A 17,614-nucleotide genomic window follows, 5' to 3' on the forward strand; every position below is an offset into this window, starting at 1 on the left:
CAAATTTCAGACTGTGCCAAGAGGTTTGCATTGGTTTTCTTGCTCAGAGCAGAGGGCTGGTGAAACTATTTCAACTTGCGAAAAGGTTCTCAATAGTTGTTCAGCAACACCGACAGGCACGGATTCCTCTCCAAGCATCTGTTTAACACTTCCAGTTAAAGCAAGAGGTGGTTGGCCCATTGATCAATATTAGAAGCCAAAAGTTGGAAACAGTGTTTAACAGACTGACTCTGCCCAGACAAAGGAACAAGAGGAGAACAATAAAATCAATTGAAAATGTTAATTTCCAGCTGGTACTACCAACAAGTTGTCCAACACTGCGACACTGTACCCTGTATTTGATAGTGTCAAGAACAAAAGATGCTATCTCTGACTGTTTGTGGAAGGTGGCTCAATAATTACTCGTAACACTTTGCAGTCTCAGCTCTGCATCGAAGTTTTGTTTGGTGAAGTTACAGAAATGTGTGTTTACAGCATGTGTACTTGAGATTTCTGATATCCACTGAGAAATCACACACACTTGCAAGTGTTCTGTCGTGACTCATGAATCTACTCAAATGTCAAGCTGTTTTTAAATTCGCACTACCATTTGGTGCATGTTTAGTTAAACAGTGGTCCATCCCTTTCTAGCACTGTGCTCCTCTTTGCATTCAATACACACGCAACCTCCCACGCGCAGTCTCAATTCCCCAGTCCATCGCTGTAAAAGCCTCTGCCTTACTTGATCTTGGATTTTAACAGTTTTCGCCTCTCTTGTTGTCCTTGATCTCTAACTAGCTTTAATTCACTGCCACGACATCCGAGGTCGGAGGGAGGGCAGAGAAATGTCGTTCCCGTGTCTGCTCGGGCTGCAAACACAGAGCCGACCCGCCATCTGAGAGGCTTAAAGATGCGTGCAAAAAAGAAAAACTGGAGAAATGTTATTCAAAAATAATGAGAGCTAGGTCAGTAAAGTTCAGTATTCCCATCATAAGATTGTATACAATTATTTCAGCCCAACCAGATTTTTAAAATGCAGCCCAGGCTCAATAAACTCCACAGCATGCTTAAGAATGAGTTTCACATATTATTTAAAGTAACATATTTTGAAAAAGCACTGGGTGTCATTTATGTAACGGTATCAGTGGATGTAGACTCTGCAATATTAAACAGATAACATGCAAATATTTTATTTGGAAATACAGCACCACAAATGACATACGCAGGATGGGGCAACACACTCCCTACGACAGCAGAAAATTATCAAACATAGAGATAAGATCTGAAACATGCTATCAATGTTTGTGACACCAACCTACTTTCTGAGGTGAATTTTTTTTTTTTTTTTTTAGAGGAAGAAAGCCACATCCCTCGGTGTGACATGCAGCACTGATATCTATAGGGATTACAAAAGCGCAATCACCTGCATCAGCAGCAATGACGGGATCATTTATAACTGTAAGCATGCTCCATAGCACTCCATGCTACGCAGGCTTGTAAAACCTGACTCTGTCAAAGATATGGTTATTTTTCATGGAGGATGGCAGGACCGGTAGTCTATTTCATGTCTTAAATAATTTCCTATAAAGCCGCAGGAAAGCTAGATTAAAAACAACTCAAGTGCTGATGAGCTTGAGGCTGACATTCCCCCTTTTCTAACATAAAATCTCATTAAAGTTTCCAAGGAATACAACGTCATTACAGCTAGAGGAGGGGGGGGAACAGAAGCCAGTATATCAAATGGGACCGTGTTGAGTTTATTGTAACAGGCCAACACATAAATCCTGGCTACACAAGCCATACCACACTCCATCTGTGGAAACTGGTATAATTCCCAACCTGGGAGTGTGTATATTTCTTATTTTATAGCCTAAAGTGCCTTGACTTAGTGATCCTGAAGCCACAGGTAAAGGACACATACAACAGTTTTTCACAGGATTTATGGCAAACATATACAGTATAGCCCCATCTGGCTAGGCAGTGTCTGTCATGGTGTTTGGTCCTCTGTGAAACAAGAAGCTGAAAATACTGGAGGAGATGGCCTTTCTTGCACCTTTGACAGCAGTGTTCTTTCATCGCTTTCCGTCTCGGTAATGCATGTTCTCTCTCCTCATCTCTGATCACTATGCTCATTTCAACTTGATTTCTCTCTCTCCCTCTTTTTTTTTTTTGCTGACACCAGCAGAAAGAGATGTAAATGTTACTCACTCTATTGATCTGGCGCATATGACACACAAGTATGGCGTAGTATATTAGAATAAATGTATGGAGGTGACTTCCACAATGTACAAATAAGAGGGTAAATATGGATGTACCTTTTCATTGGAAACAATTGCTAGTTAACATTAACACAATCATTCATTGTTCTTTCACAGGCTTGAGAGGTACAGTATAGCCAGGATGGCTTCTGCAATAAAAGTGTCTGTCAGTGGTTTGTCAGTCACAGCCATCCGTTCAGCACGCCAATCATACTGTGACATTAAGGACACTCGGATGACCTTCCATACAGACAGGAGCACATCTACAGTACTCTACAGCAAAGTCACGGAATAGATTTAACACAACTGAATCATACTTTGAAATAGTTATAATAATTGTGATCTGTAACTTTTGATTCTACAAATTTGTAATGAGATATTTGATGGGAAGAATTGTGATGAGCACTTGATGATGGAGTGACCTACTCATGTGACTGGGATGTACAGGATAGAAACTACTGTAGGGCTCCAACTAATGATTATTTTCATTATTGATTCATCTGTGGATTATCATCTTGATTCATTATGTAATCTAAAACGTAACTGAAAAAGTCCAATCACAAATTCCTAAAGCCCAAGGTGACATCTTCAAATTTGCTTGTTTTGTCCAACTAACAGTCCAAAACCATAAAATATTCGGTTTACTATCACATATGACAAAGAAAAGCAGCCAATCATCACAACTGAGGAGCCAGATCCAGAAAATGTTTGGCATTTTTGCTTGAAAAATTGGATTATCAAAATAGTTGGCAATGATCAACTAATAAATTACCCAATGAATCATAATAGAAACAGTTGAAAACAATAAGTTAGTTCTTTAAGTTTATATATTTGCTGTTGGAGCATGAAGGCAATAGAGAAAGAAGCTGGGGTTCTCTGCTCGGAACATAGTAACTAACTGGTGATCATGGTTACATATCACTGATTTCCAGCCTTCATTACAGTCATGATGTGACTTAAAACCAAGATTACTCTGAAGTCAAAAAATCTCACATCACTGCAATATGGAAAACCACATCATAAGCTGTTTTCACATATGAACTCCGGACAATGTCCAGAGAATCAGGTCTGGACATTTTCTGGAGTTGCCCTTTCACACATGTAGCACACAGCAGGAGATTGTCCGTGTCAGACGTGTTTTCACCCACTGGAAATACTCTGTTTGGTTTAGGCAAGGGGTGCAGGAGGCAGGACATGATGTAAAAAGTGGTTGTAATTCAGCATTTTTAAGCTTATTACATTAAGGTAATTTGTGGAAAATTTCAGGGTTGCAGTACATGTGTGAAAGGTACTATAGACAGGTAGGGGGGCAGAAATGTCGCATCTGAGGTGACAGAAATTCAGGAATGGGCCCAGTGGACTGTAAACCAGAATAAACTGGTATATTACACCTGGGATGCTACCAGGCAACATTGTAATCACTGCGTTGCCACCTCTGGCAAGACACCTATTGTATATGACAACCTGGTGACAAACATCACACCACCTCTTGTGACAGAGGTGTGACTGAGGAAGGTGGTAGGGCTATAGGTACAACACAAACTGTGAAGGAAGTGCTATCACAGTACAATTAACCAGCTGCACTGCTTGTACCTATTAGTCAGTGGCAGGTAGTCATCTTTGTTAGTAAGGAGCAATAGCCTCCTAATGCACAGAGCCTGTAATGTAGACACAAATATGTTTATCTTGTCAACGTTTTAAAAGTAATCCATAAAAACCAAACCTAGCTAATTACTGGATTGCACCCAACACTAGAAAACTGCCACTACCTCGCAGATTTTATGCCTGCTGCATCATTTTTTTGTGTTGGTTGATGAGTTTAAGTGTCAAGTCCAGCTGTCCCAAAACCAGCATGATAAATAGTCTCCTACCATTACGATGATATGACATGAATAAATGTAACTGCCATTTGCTGAACAATTTTGTTTGGAATTCATTAGTGTTTTCATGTCACCCTGCCTTTTTTAAATTGAAAGGTATTTGGATAAAGATAAACATAATCTGATCGGTTTAATCCTCTTTTTTTTTTTGTAGGATTCCAGCAATTATTTTTCATGCAGTCCTCTCTGTTCAGTGGAGAGCAAATTAATACCTTGAGATTTCTCTTTTTCCTCTAAGACTCTGCTGGTGTGCTGAGGAATAGATCTATTAGTGATTTAAAAAAAAAACAAAAAAACAACAAAACTGAGTTATGTCAGCACAGTTGATTGGATTTCAAACATACCACAGCATGTGAGATATTAAGCCCTTCACCAACATCATAGTGTTAATGCTTTGCTCAATGGAAAGAAAGCAACATTGTTAATAAAGCTAAAATTTATTTTCAATATACATTCAAATGCACCAAACAGCTTCTCCTCCACTAGATATATTAAACAGAAGTTGAAGTGATTGTCTTTTCAGTCTGTTATGTTCCAAAGTCCAAAGAAGCTGACAAAATCATTTTTGTATTTAAAGCACCATCAAGATCACTGTACAAGGATTTATGTGTGTTTTACCACAGTTACAACATGTATATTCTTCATTAATGTCGAGTCCAACCATCTGCCGAAAACACATTTCTCAAAATCAGACCGAGACACCAGAATGTTTAGCATAATGTAAGTCTAAGACACCATCTGACTATTTGGACTAACGTTTCCCGTTTATTCCAGACAACATGGTCTTGAATTGAATTATTTCCAAGGACTACAAAGGACTTCTATTTATGCAAAGCTATAGGCTTGTGTTTGTGAACTTACAGCCACATGGTTACATTTTTCATCATGAGGCTACTTCATTAAGCCAACTTGGGCCTGCTGACTTTGCATTCATCTTGTTCCAGACTGTGTTACACGTTTCCCTGCTTAACCACTGTTAGCACAAGCTGCAGTAGAGTATTAACACTTTGGATCATGAGCCACAAACCAAACATTTGTTAGTAGTTAGTAAAGAGGACAAGCTGTAATTACAGGAGCAAGAATCTATGGAATCAATAAAGGGTAATTACTTGTCACTTACTGTTATTATCAGTACTGTTGGTTGTTATCCTGTGAGTGGATCAACTACGATCACAATACTAAAAAGATAAAATGGCTGATAACATCAGGTTAATTAGTTGCAATTACATTTGAAGTGCACAGATATTGTGGTGAATTATCTGGATATCTGGAGAGAAGTATCATCAAACATTTGATTACTAAAACCACAGGCCGTACAATACAACAACCATCAGGTGTTACTGTATGTTATTGTCTGCTTCCCAAAAAGCTGTTTGACAAACTGCTAAAGAAGTCTGACATATTTTTAGCTTGTTAAAATATGCAGTACAGCTGGTCTGTGTGGCTGCATTATTTATCACAGCTTCTGTGTCTATACATTTTACTGTATGATGATACTTTTGGTTTTTATAGCAGGTTCTAGCAGAGAAAAATGCTTGTTTTGACTAGTAAACAACTTATGTAGCCTTGAGCAGAAGACAATGTTCATGCAGTCAGCATCAGAAGAAAATGCTCACCTGCTTTGAGTTTCTAGCAGTAGGATAAGGGTGTGGGATGTGACATTTCATGATTTTAAACATGTTTATTTGCCAAAGCGCAACACAAAAGCATTATAATACATTAAAATAACCCTCTTTAAAATGCCCCAGAAGATTTCTTGTTTGAATGTTAAAATTAAAACTACTTTCCATGAAAAGCCATTACAAACCCTTTGTTCACAACACTTATTCAGTCTATGGTACATTTTCAGAGGCACAGTTAGGTTTAGGGATTTTAATCTGCATTGAATGGCCTGTTTATCCGCAGCGTTACTTCAGACTCAGATGCAACTTCAGAGGGAGTCGGGGGTGGATATAGCTGGTGGCGAAGAATATGGGATGTACTGAAATGAGAAAATGCTCCGTGGAAAGTGAGTCAGAACCATTTCCTCAAAAAAAGAAAAAAGAAACCATGTAAAAACAACACACAGAAGATACTGCATGAGCTATGTTAGAACAACAAACACCATATTACATTTGTAATCTCATAATTTCATGGACTGGTAACATCTTGAGTGTTCCATCAGACATTAGTTTAGCATTGTTGCCTGTGTGTTTGCAGGACTGAGTGATACGTGTTCGGTGTGCAGCTGTGCAGATACTTTTTGGGAAATCCATTCCAGTTTCAGTTTGATTCATGCTAGCTGGGGATGTTCAATAATCGGTTACTTTGAAGATCATTGGCTGGATGCTCACTGACTGAAACTCAAAAGTAATTAGGGCAGGATTCAATTAAATTTTTAAAAATAGGGATCTTGGAAGGACTTTGGTTTCACATGAATCTACTGTTGCTACTAGCTTTATTTCTCCGATTGCTAGTCCGCTCTTTCTCTTGGAAATTAAGCTTTTTGTAAGTCAGTTACTTGACTAACCAGTTACTATTAATAGGATATTGACACAAGCTCAAGGTAATAACAATACAGGTCAATAAAACTTCAAAAGAAGAAGAATCCATTTTTTAAAATTAATGTAGGTCTTATTTTCAAGGTTTTGGCCATCATTCCTCTCAGTTAGGATAATTTACTCATGAACACAAACAAATCCACTTTCATTTTCTTCATCAAAACCACTTATTTGTTAGTGAAAACAGAAGTTAAGCTTGAATTTATTCCACCTACCACCATCCGTTTTAAGCATCCATTAGATCTCTCAGTGCTGGTCTCGGGTACCACTTTGACCTACTGTACTTACTCTAATTGTGTGTGCATGCAGTTCTCCAATGCTATTAATGAATAGAACAGACATTTTGGATGAATTCACCTCCGTTCACACTTGACCTGCACACTGTAACCCATTTCTCACCAGTTAAAATGGTAAATGAAGTGATATAATACCTTCAACTACATAAATAAAATCCAGGCTGTTAAAAAAAGAGGATTTTTGGCAGCATGCAATTGTTTTGTTGTCAATAAACTAAAGGAGGAGGATACATTCACTGATGATTTATGGTTTAACATTAATTACACCCAGTGAACCTTTTACTTTTCTTTTGACTCCAAGAAGACATTATTTGCCTGGTCATTCAATCAGCAAAGTGGCTCAGCCATGAATACATTACCCTTCTCCAGACCTGTGACACATTAACCTTGACAACACTACCGAAACAGAATGTTATCTGTTGACCAGGTCACATCTCAAAGTGATGCCCCTTTCTGCCATCCCGTGAATAATTCATACAAGATGGGGTGAGAAAGCGAACGGAGTCTGGGCAACATCAGAGTCGATCCATAGGCAAAGTGTACATATAGCACTCTCATCCTTAAGCTATTGATTATGTGCCATGTTAGCCAGCAGCTTGGCAACAGATTACAAGCAAAATAGACAACAAGACGCCCTGACTGTCCGCACTTGTTAAGTGTTGAATGTAAGAGGGGAAGGCGGGGATTGGAAGCGAGGCGAGCTGAAGGATTGAAAGACCTTCACCAGAATGAAAATAAACACAGCCATCTCATTCATATCTAATACATGGATTGCTGGAAGTAATAGCTTAATCATGCCCCGTCTTTCAGTGTGAGAGAAATGAGGAAATTTGGCGATGTGCAGAATGACAGACCCTTATATAGGGGATTTGTCTGTTACACCTTAATCCATTAGGAAAGTCTCCTGCCTCAACTGTAGTAAAGCCGATTTGGAGCCTGCCGATAGCATCAGTGGGCATCAGGGAGGTGGCAGTTCTCAGAGAAACAGCTCTGCTGATACTGAGATATTCTGAGAGCATGTGCACGTTCTGAGGTCTAAAAGGATTATTTATAAAGTCCAACGACTTGAACTTTGATGAACAATTAATATATATGTGATGACTCCGCTGTTTGCTGTTTTGCTGTTTTGCTGGGTGCTCATGTGACTCACCTGTCTGTCTCCACAGGTGGGTCATCAGCCCAACTGGGAACACACAGCTAACCTCTCTCTCTCTGCTCCTCCCCACGGGCACCCGTTATTGGCACATTCGTTACTCATGCACAAATGACACCACTGACACTACTGACATGCACACCCAATGCTTTGTTAAATATTCAGTTATTTTTTTAATTCATTCAATTTAATTTAATAAATTCCTTTTGTTAAAACCTCTAACACTGGTGTGTCCCCTATTTGCTGTGGCCTAAGAGCTGGATCATAATTATATAATTTCACTTTAAGAAGGAAATTTCAAGAGAAATTCCATTTTTGGTTCAGGTTTGGATTTCTTGTTTTTCCTCAAATTAACTGAGCCTAATCCAGTGCAGGTTTAACTGAATAAAATACACAATAGTAAAGACTGATGTGCAATAAATTTGCATATGTGCACTACATCATGTCTCAATTAATTGCAGAGAGATTAACTTCAGTGAAAATCCTCATCACGTGAGGTCCATGCATAATAAATGGCATTGACGGCTAGAAAGGGTGCGATGGCAATTTTCTTTACCTGAATATGTCAACACTTCATACATTTTCATTACTAACCTGCTTCTCTCATCACATCTAATGATTATCCGTATTTCTGTTCATTAACATCCGTCTTTTCTGGCCTCATGCTTGAATGCTTGAATCAAAGATACCAGCGTTTTGTTTTGTTTTTTTCAATTTTCTAACTATGAATACCTTAATTACCTATTAATGAATCTGTGTGTTGGTTAACAAGGTGAAGGTTTGGACAGTATCAGGGCTCTGTCATTTGTGATGAGAAACATAAGGTGCTTATGATTTACTTTCTAAATCTAAAAATGCTTGAATGGATACATTTTAGTTATAACTCAGCTTAAGATAAACTTAATTAAGTATAAGTTGTAGCCTTATATGACAGTGTGTAAATAATATGTTGTTCTAACAGCCTCCACTATTCTGGGAAGGCTTTCCACTAGATGTTGGAAGTTGGTCTGGTGCGAGCTAATAGTTCCTGTTCTAAATTCATCCTGAAAGTGTGGGGTTTATGTCAGTGCTCTGTGCAGACCAGTCAAGTTCCTCCACAAAAAACTGTAAAAACCATTTCTTTAAAACCTGGTTTTATGGACAGGACCATTATCATGTTGAAACAGGAAATGTCTTATCAAACTGTAGCCACAAAGTTGGACCCACACTTTTGTGTGAAGTAGTGCTGCAACTAATGACTATTTTCATCATCGATTTGTCTGTGTAACAGCTCTTGTGTGAAGTATCATTGAATGGTAGATTTTCCTGGCCAACCCACAAGAAATAGCCAGACCAAACCAGACCAAAAGTACACACAAGTATGTGGAAAAAGTGGGTCTAACAGCAGGTTTGGTCCTCAGTTGTTCAGGTGAACTACATACACTATGTCCTTGTCTTGAATGGCAGTGTACAGTAAGGCCAAGGCACATATTGTTGTTAAAGACCTCTTGGCTAGCACCTTCCCCTGGCCGCACATTTCTATATAATGTAATTACAAACGCTGTGTGCTCCTAATAAGCAAGGCGAGCCAAGTGGCACAACGACAAAGCAAACTGGGCTAATCCCTGTCACACTGTTCTGATTTCTTTCCCCAGCCTGCTTTCTTCCAGGTTTGGTGAGCCGTTCTTATAGCGTGCAAAATCTTAACGTGATTTACACTCTGCCGCGTCTCCCTGCCACAACATCCTACCTTATCAACAATGCTAACATGGCAACCTGTGCAATCTCTTCGTTTGAAATTACAAGGAGTGTGACTAGAATGACTCCTAGACATACTGGAGCTTCTTTTTTTGCTGACTCGCTTGACACACGGACTGAAGAATGTGCACAGGATGCAGGAGTGAAAATGCTGTGAATGGACAATCATAGCTGTGGTGTGCTGCACAATGCAAATTAATACACCAGTCAGTGAAATTTAGACGGGTGCAGAGGAGAGCACAAGCTGCGATTAGATGGGAGGATAAGTTCACTTTATTTTTGCTCTCATTTTTTTTGGCCTAATTTAGGACAAAGTGCCACAGGCTCTATTTTAATCTTCTCCAAACATTTTGAAAGTCACAATGTTGTCCAGGTAGACCTTGAGTGCAGAAACTATCTACTGAGAGTGCAAGAGAAAAAACTAATAAACTATTGAAAACCAAGTGTGCTTTCCTAGGCAGTCCTGCAGTAACACCACTATATGATGTGGTTATTTCATTTGGCAAACTGACAGTCACAGCTGAGACCATTTCCCTGTGTAAAACAAAAATATATATATAAAAAAAAAAAAAAATCTTGTTTATTCTCTGCTCACAATATAGATGAACTTTTGCTTCTAAGGATGTTGATTACACTAGTCTAGTGCAGCAGTGAGCCTGATTAATACAGGTTTTATACAGAACACATCACCAGAATATCAACAGGAGGGAAGGAGTTGGGGGAATGAAATGGGCTGAGAGAAGGGAAGATTGTAAATAGCAAATAGAGGAAGAGAGAGACTGGAAGGTGAGACACTGTGTTGTTCTACCTGGCTTGAGGAATGAGGTTGAGGAGCAGAAGGAAGATCCACAAGCCCAAGTCCAGTGATTTAGGCTTCCAAAGTGCAGCAGCCATATCAGTTTAAACAGAAGATTCCTGTAGAAATGACAGAAGAGTGAGAGGGAGAATATTTAAGCTACAGTATTAACTGACAAAGACTGGCAAACAGCTCACAAGTGAATTGACAAAATGATAAGATTTTATTTTAATTCAGCCTTCCCTTATGAAATGTATACACTGTGTGTATATATATAAAAAAAGAGAGACTGAATAGTTACATCAATAAGCTGGCTTTCTTGTGCGCAATAAAGGTGCATTTTGCCATATGTAGTCCTTTTCCCAGAGATAGCATGGCAACAAGTTGCTAGAAAGACCAATATGTCAATTTTAAGAAACACAATTCATGCGGATCTAAATAGTGATTGAATGTTTTCTTATCGCTTCATTTTTTTTTGCTATACAGTCAGTTATTTGCATCAGAACAGAAAGTAGGACTATTAAATGTGCCAAAAAAAAAGTTTGACTATCATATAATGCAAGTTCAGCATCGCACGTTGCCAGTAATTCTCTCCCACCAATCAATATAGTGAAGTGCAAACATGTTGACTGTGTTTGTTTACAGTTTGCAACATAATTAATATGATCTGTACGGCTCAAGTGTTTTCTTCAGTCTGGGGTTGAACTGAACACACACACACTTGATCTTCCATTCTTCCACTGTATGACTTTGGGCATGAAACCAAATCACCTGGTGCGTAAAACGAGCAATACTGGAAAGCTGTTTCCCTCTCTTCTGCACATCAGTGAGCTGTGGACTTCAACCATTTTGTAATAGTAATTAACTTGGGTTATAACATTTGCCAGTGCGCTGTTTGGGAAACTGCCTGGAGGGAACAGTCCCTTGTAAGTGTCCAGCTGCTGCTCTGAAACACAGCTGGTTTAAGTGCCTAGCCTGTTATAAATTTGGCATAATGCTAATTTTACTTGTGATATGCATACGGGTGGCACAATTGTGATACAGCAACATTGTGAAAATTAATGTTCTATTACAATATTAAATGTTTAAATTGAGGTACATTATTTTTTTAAAGATGCAATTTCTCTCATAGTTATTTGATTAAAGAACCTGCACCACTTCAATACTGTTACATTATTCTTTAGATATGGGGGTTGGGTATTGGACTTCTTTTTCTTAATTATCGAGAGGGTAATGCTTGTTTTTAAAGTGAAACATAAGGCCCAGTCCTCCTCCCCAGCCTAATAATTTTTGTACAGTCCCTAACTAATTTATACCTAACTAGTACCATCACATATGTGGGCTTATTAGTCAAGTATGGCTCAAACTGAATACATTAAATATAGATTCAAGAAGATTCAAGACTTTATTTACCATTTATTCAGGTACACGTGTACAAGGGAATTGGAAGATCTTGTGCGGATCTCAGTCAAGTAATAAAAAATACAATGAAGATATGCACATAATAATAAATAATTAAAGTAATAAAAAATACAATAAAGATATACACATAATGATAAATGAAAAATATACACAATTAACAGATGATAATAAAACATAATAAAAGATGTACATACTAACAAGTACGTGTGTGTGGTGGGCTGGGGCAGCCAGGTATGTCACACCAGCTGGAATGTCTTTTGCAAGTAGTATGATGGTCATTTGAAGAAACTGTTGTAGAAGCACTTCCTGTTTGTTCTGATGCTCTCTGGTTGGTGGTATCTTAGCTGGTGCCTGGAGCTTCTCCACCTAAACAGAGAGTGTCCAGGATGATGTGGGTTTCTGAGAATGGCCCGCAGTTTGTTCCTGCAGTGGTGGGGGAACAGAGTGTCCATGGAGAGGAGCTGTGTTCCTATGATCCTCTCTGTGGTTTTTAATAGTCCTTCCTCCAAAGGCGTTTTGTCCACCAGCTGCCTGTAGTGTGATTCATTGTTTCCCTTGATAAGTCCTAAGATGGTTGTGTCATCTGCAAATATGAAAATGTAGCTAGGTTTATGGGTAGACAGGCAGTCATGAGTTTAGAGGGAAAAGAGTCTAGGGCTGAGGCAGCAGCCCTGGGGGGTTCCTGTGCTGATGTTCAGCACTACTAATACACTATTCCCCACTCTAACCACCTGAGGTCTTACTGTCAAAATATCTCAAATCTAATTGCAGGTGGGAGTGGGCAGCCCCAGATCTGCCAGATTTTCTACTAACTGTGTTGCTACTAACAGTGTTAAAAGCTGGGCCATAGTCCAGAAAGAGCATGAGCGGGGCTAGGTGCTGGGGTTGTCCAAGTGTTCAAGGGCTGAGTGGAGAGCGGGACCCGCACCATCTTTCACTGATCTGTTTTCCTGGTAGGCAAACTGAAGAGGATCGGTGGTCACAGGTATGATGGAGTCCATGAATCTTAGCACCAGTGTCTCTTGGCACTTCATGGCGACTGATATGAGCACTGCCGGACAGAAGTCATTCATGCAGGTTGATGTGACTTTTTGGGAATTGGTACAATGACTGAGTGTTTAAAATGGTGCGGAATGACAGCCTGGGCCGGCAAGGTGTTGATGCCTGTATACACCTCTGCCAGCTCAGCAGCACAGGCTTTCAGAGCTCTAAGTGACACTCTGTCCGGCCCTGCTGCCTTAAGAGCCTGTGCGCATATCACCTGGAGAACGTTCTCCCTGGGGCCACATGGTAGTGTTGGTAGTGCTGGTGAAGTGTCCAGATGGGAGTTATCAAAGCGGGCGTAAAGGGCATTAGCATCTTTCTGGGAGGATGATGTCTGAAGAGGTGACAGCGTGCTTGTTTCCCTTGTAGTTTGTGACTGGAAAGCCATGTTTCATTCCCTGTTCTTAACTTGGACATCTTGATCAAACCATGGTTTCTGACGAGGAAAAACCTGGATAGTCATGAGGGGCACACATGGATGCACACCAGCTGATGTAACAGCTAACAGTCTCTGTATATTTGTGGATGTTGTCTGTGGCCTCCCTAAACACCTCCATGTCAGTTGTCTCAAAGCAGCACTTTTGCACAGTCCTGACCGTGACCAGTCCAGCTTTAAGCTTCTTTGTATGTGAGGTATGATAAACTGTAGTTCTCTTAGTAGGTAGAATGGCCTGCAAGATAATTTGGCTAAAACCTTGATGTCTGCACACCATGACTGCTTGATGAGAGCTGCAGTGCCCCCTCCGCGAGTTTTACTGCACTCTTCCACACTGCAGTTGCATCTGTAGAACGCATAGCCTGCTGGTGTAATGGCCTCATCGGGGGTCTTTTGGTTGAGCCAGTGTTTCTGTAAAACACAGGACCATGCAGTCTCTGATATGTTGTGTGGCAATCCTGCAGAAAAGGTCATCCATTTTATTATCCAGCGATTGCACGTTGGCTAGTAGAATGCTCGGGAGAGTTAGCCTCCCACAGCTAGCAAGTCATCAGAGTTGCTGATCAACTCCTCCCTGCCTGCCACGTGTTCATTTTGGCCAGACACTACCAGATTAATACAACTGGAATAAACATTACAGCATTGCATCGTTTCCTTCTTCCTTATATCTGCACTCTCTAGATGTTGCATTGCAACTGCATTTCCAACTCTGTAATTATCGGTAATTATTACAAGGAGATTACAGTCTGGTAATTTACAAAAAGATTAAATGACCTCACATTATTAAAAATACATGCGCTCGGAAATTGGCTTGCCTGCTATTGAATGCAGCCTAGAAACACCAGGAAGATGAGGGAAAGGAAGCCAAATGTCTGCAAATGACTGAGGTGCAGCAGTTACATGGCCACTTGAGCATACACACACACACACACACTCTATACTTTTTACTATGTACATCTTTTATTATCTGTTAATTGTGTGTATCTTTTTTATTTATTTTATAATTCAATTTTCATATTTTTATGGTATTTTTTTACTTGACTGAGAGATCCCCACAAGAATTCCAATGCCCTTGTACATCTGTACCTGAGCAAATGGCAAACAGTCTTGAATCTTCTTAAATCTTGAATCTATACTTAATGTATTCAGTTTGAGACTTGACTATTAAAACCCCATCTGTGTTGGTAATAGTTAGGTATAAATAAGATAAGGACTGTACAAAAATTATTAGGGTGGGAAGGGGGGTTGAACCTTATGTTTTACTTTAAAAACAAGCATTACTGTAGCAGCTGTGTCGAACTTAAAAGGCTTTCAATGTACTTGAGATTCACCCCTCCTTTTATTGCCACCATGCAGGGAGAGGATCAAACACTTTCCTCGGGGGAATCAGTGTTCTCTGTGTTACTGTAGAGCATTGATCATTACAGGAGGAGTAAACAAATGAATGGATGGACTTCGGGTTAGTGTTCAGATGGGAGATTGCACTAGCCTGTGACCATCCTTGTGTACTGTTGTAAGTTTGTGATGACTCTGAGGTGAAACCACTTTAGAAGAGTTGTCTTAATATTGATTAGAGCTAACTGTTGCCAGGATCCACAACTAATAAGTCTTTATACTGGCAGAGAACTCTGAATTAGCAACCAATTACTTTCCATTTCTCAAATAGGGCTACAGATTTCTTTGCAGTTTGTATCCAAATATTATTGTGTAATCTACTTATATTACTGTCATTTTATTTTTAAGTTTTTGTAATTTATAAGTCATTTGTCTTGTGTTTGTGTTGTATTTATGTTTGGTAGAAGACTGTTGGTTTTACAGTTTTTACATTTTTGGTTATATGACTTGCTTGGTTGTGTATTAGCAGGGCACCATTGTAAATGAGAGCGTTGCTCTTTATTGGTTTCCCCTGAGTAAATAAAAGTACCTACCATCCTAACTTCTGTCCTACCTACCTACCATCAGTCAGTCCTTCCTTCCTGCCTTCCTTCCTTCCTTCAAGTGACACAGTGGTGCTTTAATAAATAAAGCAACACTTTGACATTACCTTTTGTGGCATTCACCACAAGCCTTACCTTCTCAGTGTGTGTCACTAAACAGCTATTGACTGCTGCACGCTCTATAAAATATACTGCAATGAACAAAAGATTGTTGAGGAGGAAGAAATCTAGTTTGATGCCTCAAGGCCAAACGGCCAAACTGCTCTTGAAATATAATGAAAGCCTGAATAATAATAATAATAATAATATGAAAACCTGAAACCAAGATTTTAAAAAAATGTTTCTTGTTTCTAATAAAGGGATGATGACAGTTTTACTTCACTTTTCAATAAATGTAGATACTTTATGCAATGCATAGTTCAGAAAAATGCTCATATAGTAAAATATGTTTCATCACATCAAGCTTAAGGAAAATGCAGTGCTTCAATAATTTATTCTATTAGATAGAAAAAATATGTATTAAACATGTTGACAATCAATGTACTAACAGGGGATTTGACAAGCATCAATATGCATTGTCATTCTGCATCATAAACCTAAGAGCCATGAGGTGCTATTGATGTAACAATATTTACAGTCATCCTTATTAATCTATGACTGTGTATCATTGGTGCCATAAATAAAATGTCCCTCCATCCATTTTATATGCAATCATCAGCCCAGCCGTCCTCCTTTGACTGAGAAATACAACCTGGAGTAGAAGCTCCATGATAGCCAAAGTGAGTATATTGTGTAACATGTGCCCCCTCAAATTTTTAAGACTGGATAACTTTAGAATCGTTAAATTCTATTTTCACAATAAGCATTTTTAATTAGCCTTACTAACATAATATAGAAACAAAAGTCAGTTTCTATATGTTTTTATTCATATAACCCCACCCCATTTAGACTACTTGGTTTCTTTCAGATCTCTGTAGTATCTATGAAGCTTGTAGAGCTGATCAGCTTTGGAAGTCATGTAGAATCATTGCAAATTGCATTTGTGTTAACCGCACTGTGAGATATGAATACCCAATCTTAGCTCACTCCATAAAAAAGTATGACTTAATGGATTAATGGATTTGTATATTACTTAGAGCTTTAGAATTTATTTTCTATTTTAAGTGACATTAGCATCAGTGGTTTTAACTATCACCCACAAGGAATTAACAATAGCGTTAGCTTGTTCTCCTTTGCTATTATTAGTAGCTAACTAATTGGTTTTCTCTGACTGAAATTCCTTCTACAATAACAGACGAACATGAGCTGTTGACAGAGTCAAGAGTTATATAGCGTTAGAAAGAAAAAGTACCTACATGTTTGTGAGGTCTCTTCAATCAATAGTGTTGGCTAACTAACCAGCTAATGTTAGCCGTGAGTTTAAAGCCTTTTCACTAACAATTTAATGTTCAAAATTGCTATTAAATGCAACATTGACAAGTAGATTAAACTGTTGATAATAAATGACATCATAGTTAAAGATAGGCGCTGATAGGGGGACAACAGATGATAACGTAGCAGCCAATTACTGGTAACAACTTGGTTTGGTGGGAATGTTAATATATGCATTGGGAAACTGTGCCCCTTCAAAAATACTGAATGCATGACGCCTCTGAATGCAATTAAACTGAGTATGGTTCATTTAAATTAGTTGAAATGTTACTTTTCATAATTTCAGCCCTCATCTTCCTTTCAAGAGATGGCAAACTAAAGGGCAGGTCTTGTGGTGTTTAGCAGATACTGGCCTAATTTTTTTTTTGTGCATATCTTTTTAAGCACCAGTGTTTTCAATTCCTCTCTCTCTTTTCTCTTTGTACATTTTGCAAACTGTGTTTTTGTTAAATCTAATCCTGGATCATTATCCATTAAAGATTTTATGTTCCCCATAAAAATACAGGATGCCCTCCAGAGTCTGAGGTATCATTTCCTTGTCTTATAATGTCTGGCAGAAAATTGCATTGCTAATTTCCTGCCATATATTGCCACCTATTCAAGTCGCTTCCATTCACATGGGGACCATGATCACTGCGTATGTGTCATCTTTAAGGCTCTAAATGTCCTGGATGAATAAATCGTTTGAAAATACTTAGATTCCTC

The 17,614-nt window shown here is 38.9% G+C and overlaps 1 protein-coding gene and 1 long non-coding RNA gene across 5 annotated transcripts in view; one reads left to right on the top strand and one right to left on the bottom strand.

Annotated features, from left to right (window-relative positions):
- Positions 1–8,328, top strand: part of LOC137195339 (uncharacterized) — a 67,117-nt gene extending 58,789 nt beyond the window's left edge. Inside the window, exons 3-5 of one of the 4 annotated variants that reach the window (XR_010931110.1) lie at positions 778–944; positions 1,332–1,437; positions 8,120–8,328. This is a non-coding gene — a long non-coding RNA (uncharacterized lncRNA). The other 3 variants (XR_010931111.1, XR_010931112.1, XR_010931113.1) reach the window with 3 other exon arrangements.
- Positions 1–17,614, bottom strand: part of gabra3 (gamma-aminobutyric acid type A receptor subunit alpha3) — a 98,016-nt gene that overhangs the window by 53,859 nt on the left and 26,543 nt on the right. The window contains exon 2 of the mRNA XM_067607606.1: positions 10,652–10,758. Coding sequence (XP_067463707.1) covers positions 10,652–10,737 — 86 coding nt within the window. The 5' untranslated portion in view covers positions 10,738–10,758. The remainder of the gene's footprint in view (positions 1–10,651; positions 10,759–17,614) is intronic.

Source organism: Thunnus thynnus, chromosome 13, assembly GCF_963924715.1.
Source record: "Thunnus thynnus chromosome 13, fThuThy2.1, whole genome shotgun sequence".
Classification (NCBI taxonomy): domain Eukaryota; kingdom Metazoa; phylum Chordata; class Actinopteri; order Scombriformes; family Scombridae; genus Thunnus; species Thunnus thynnus.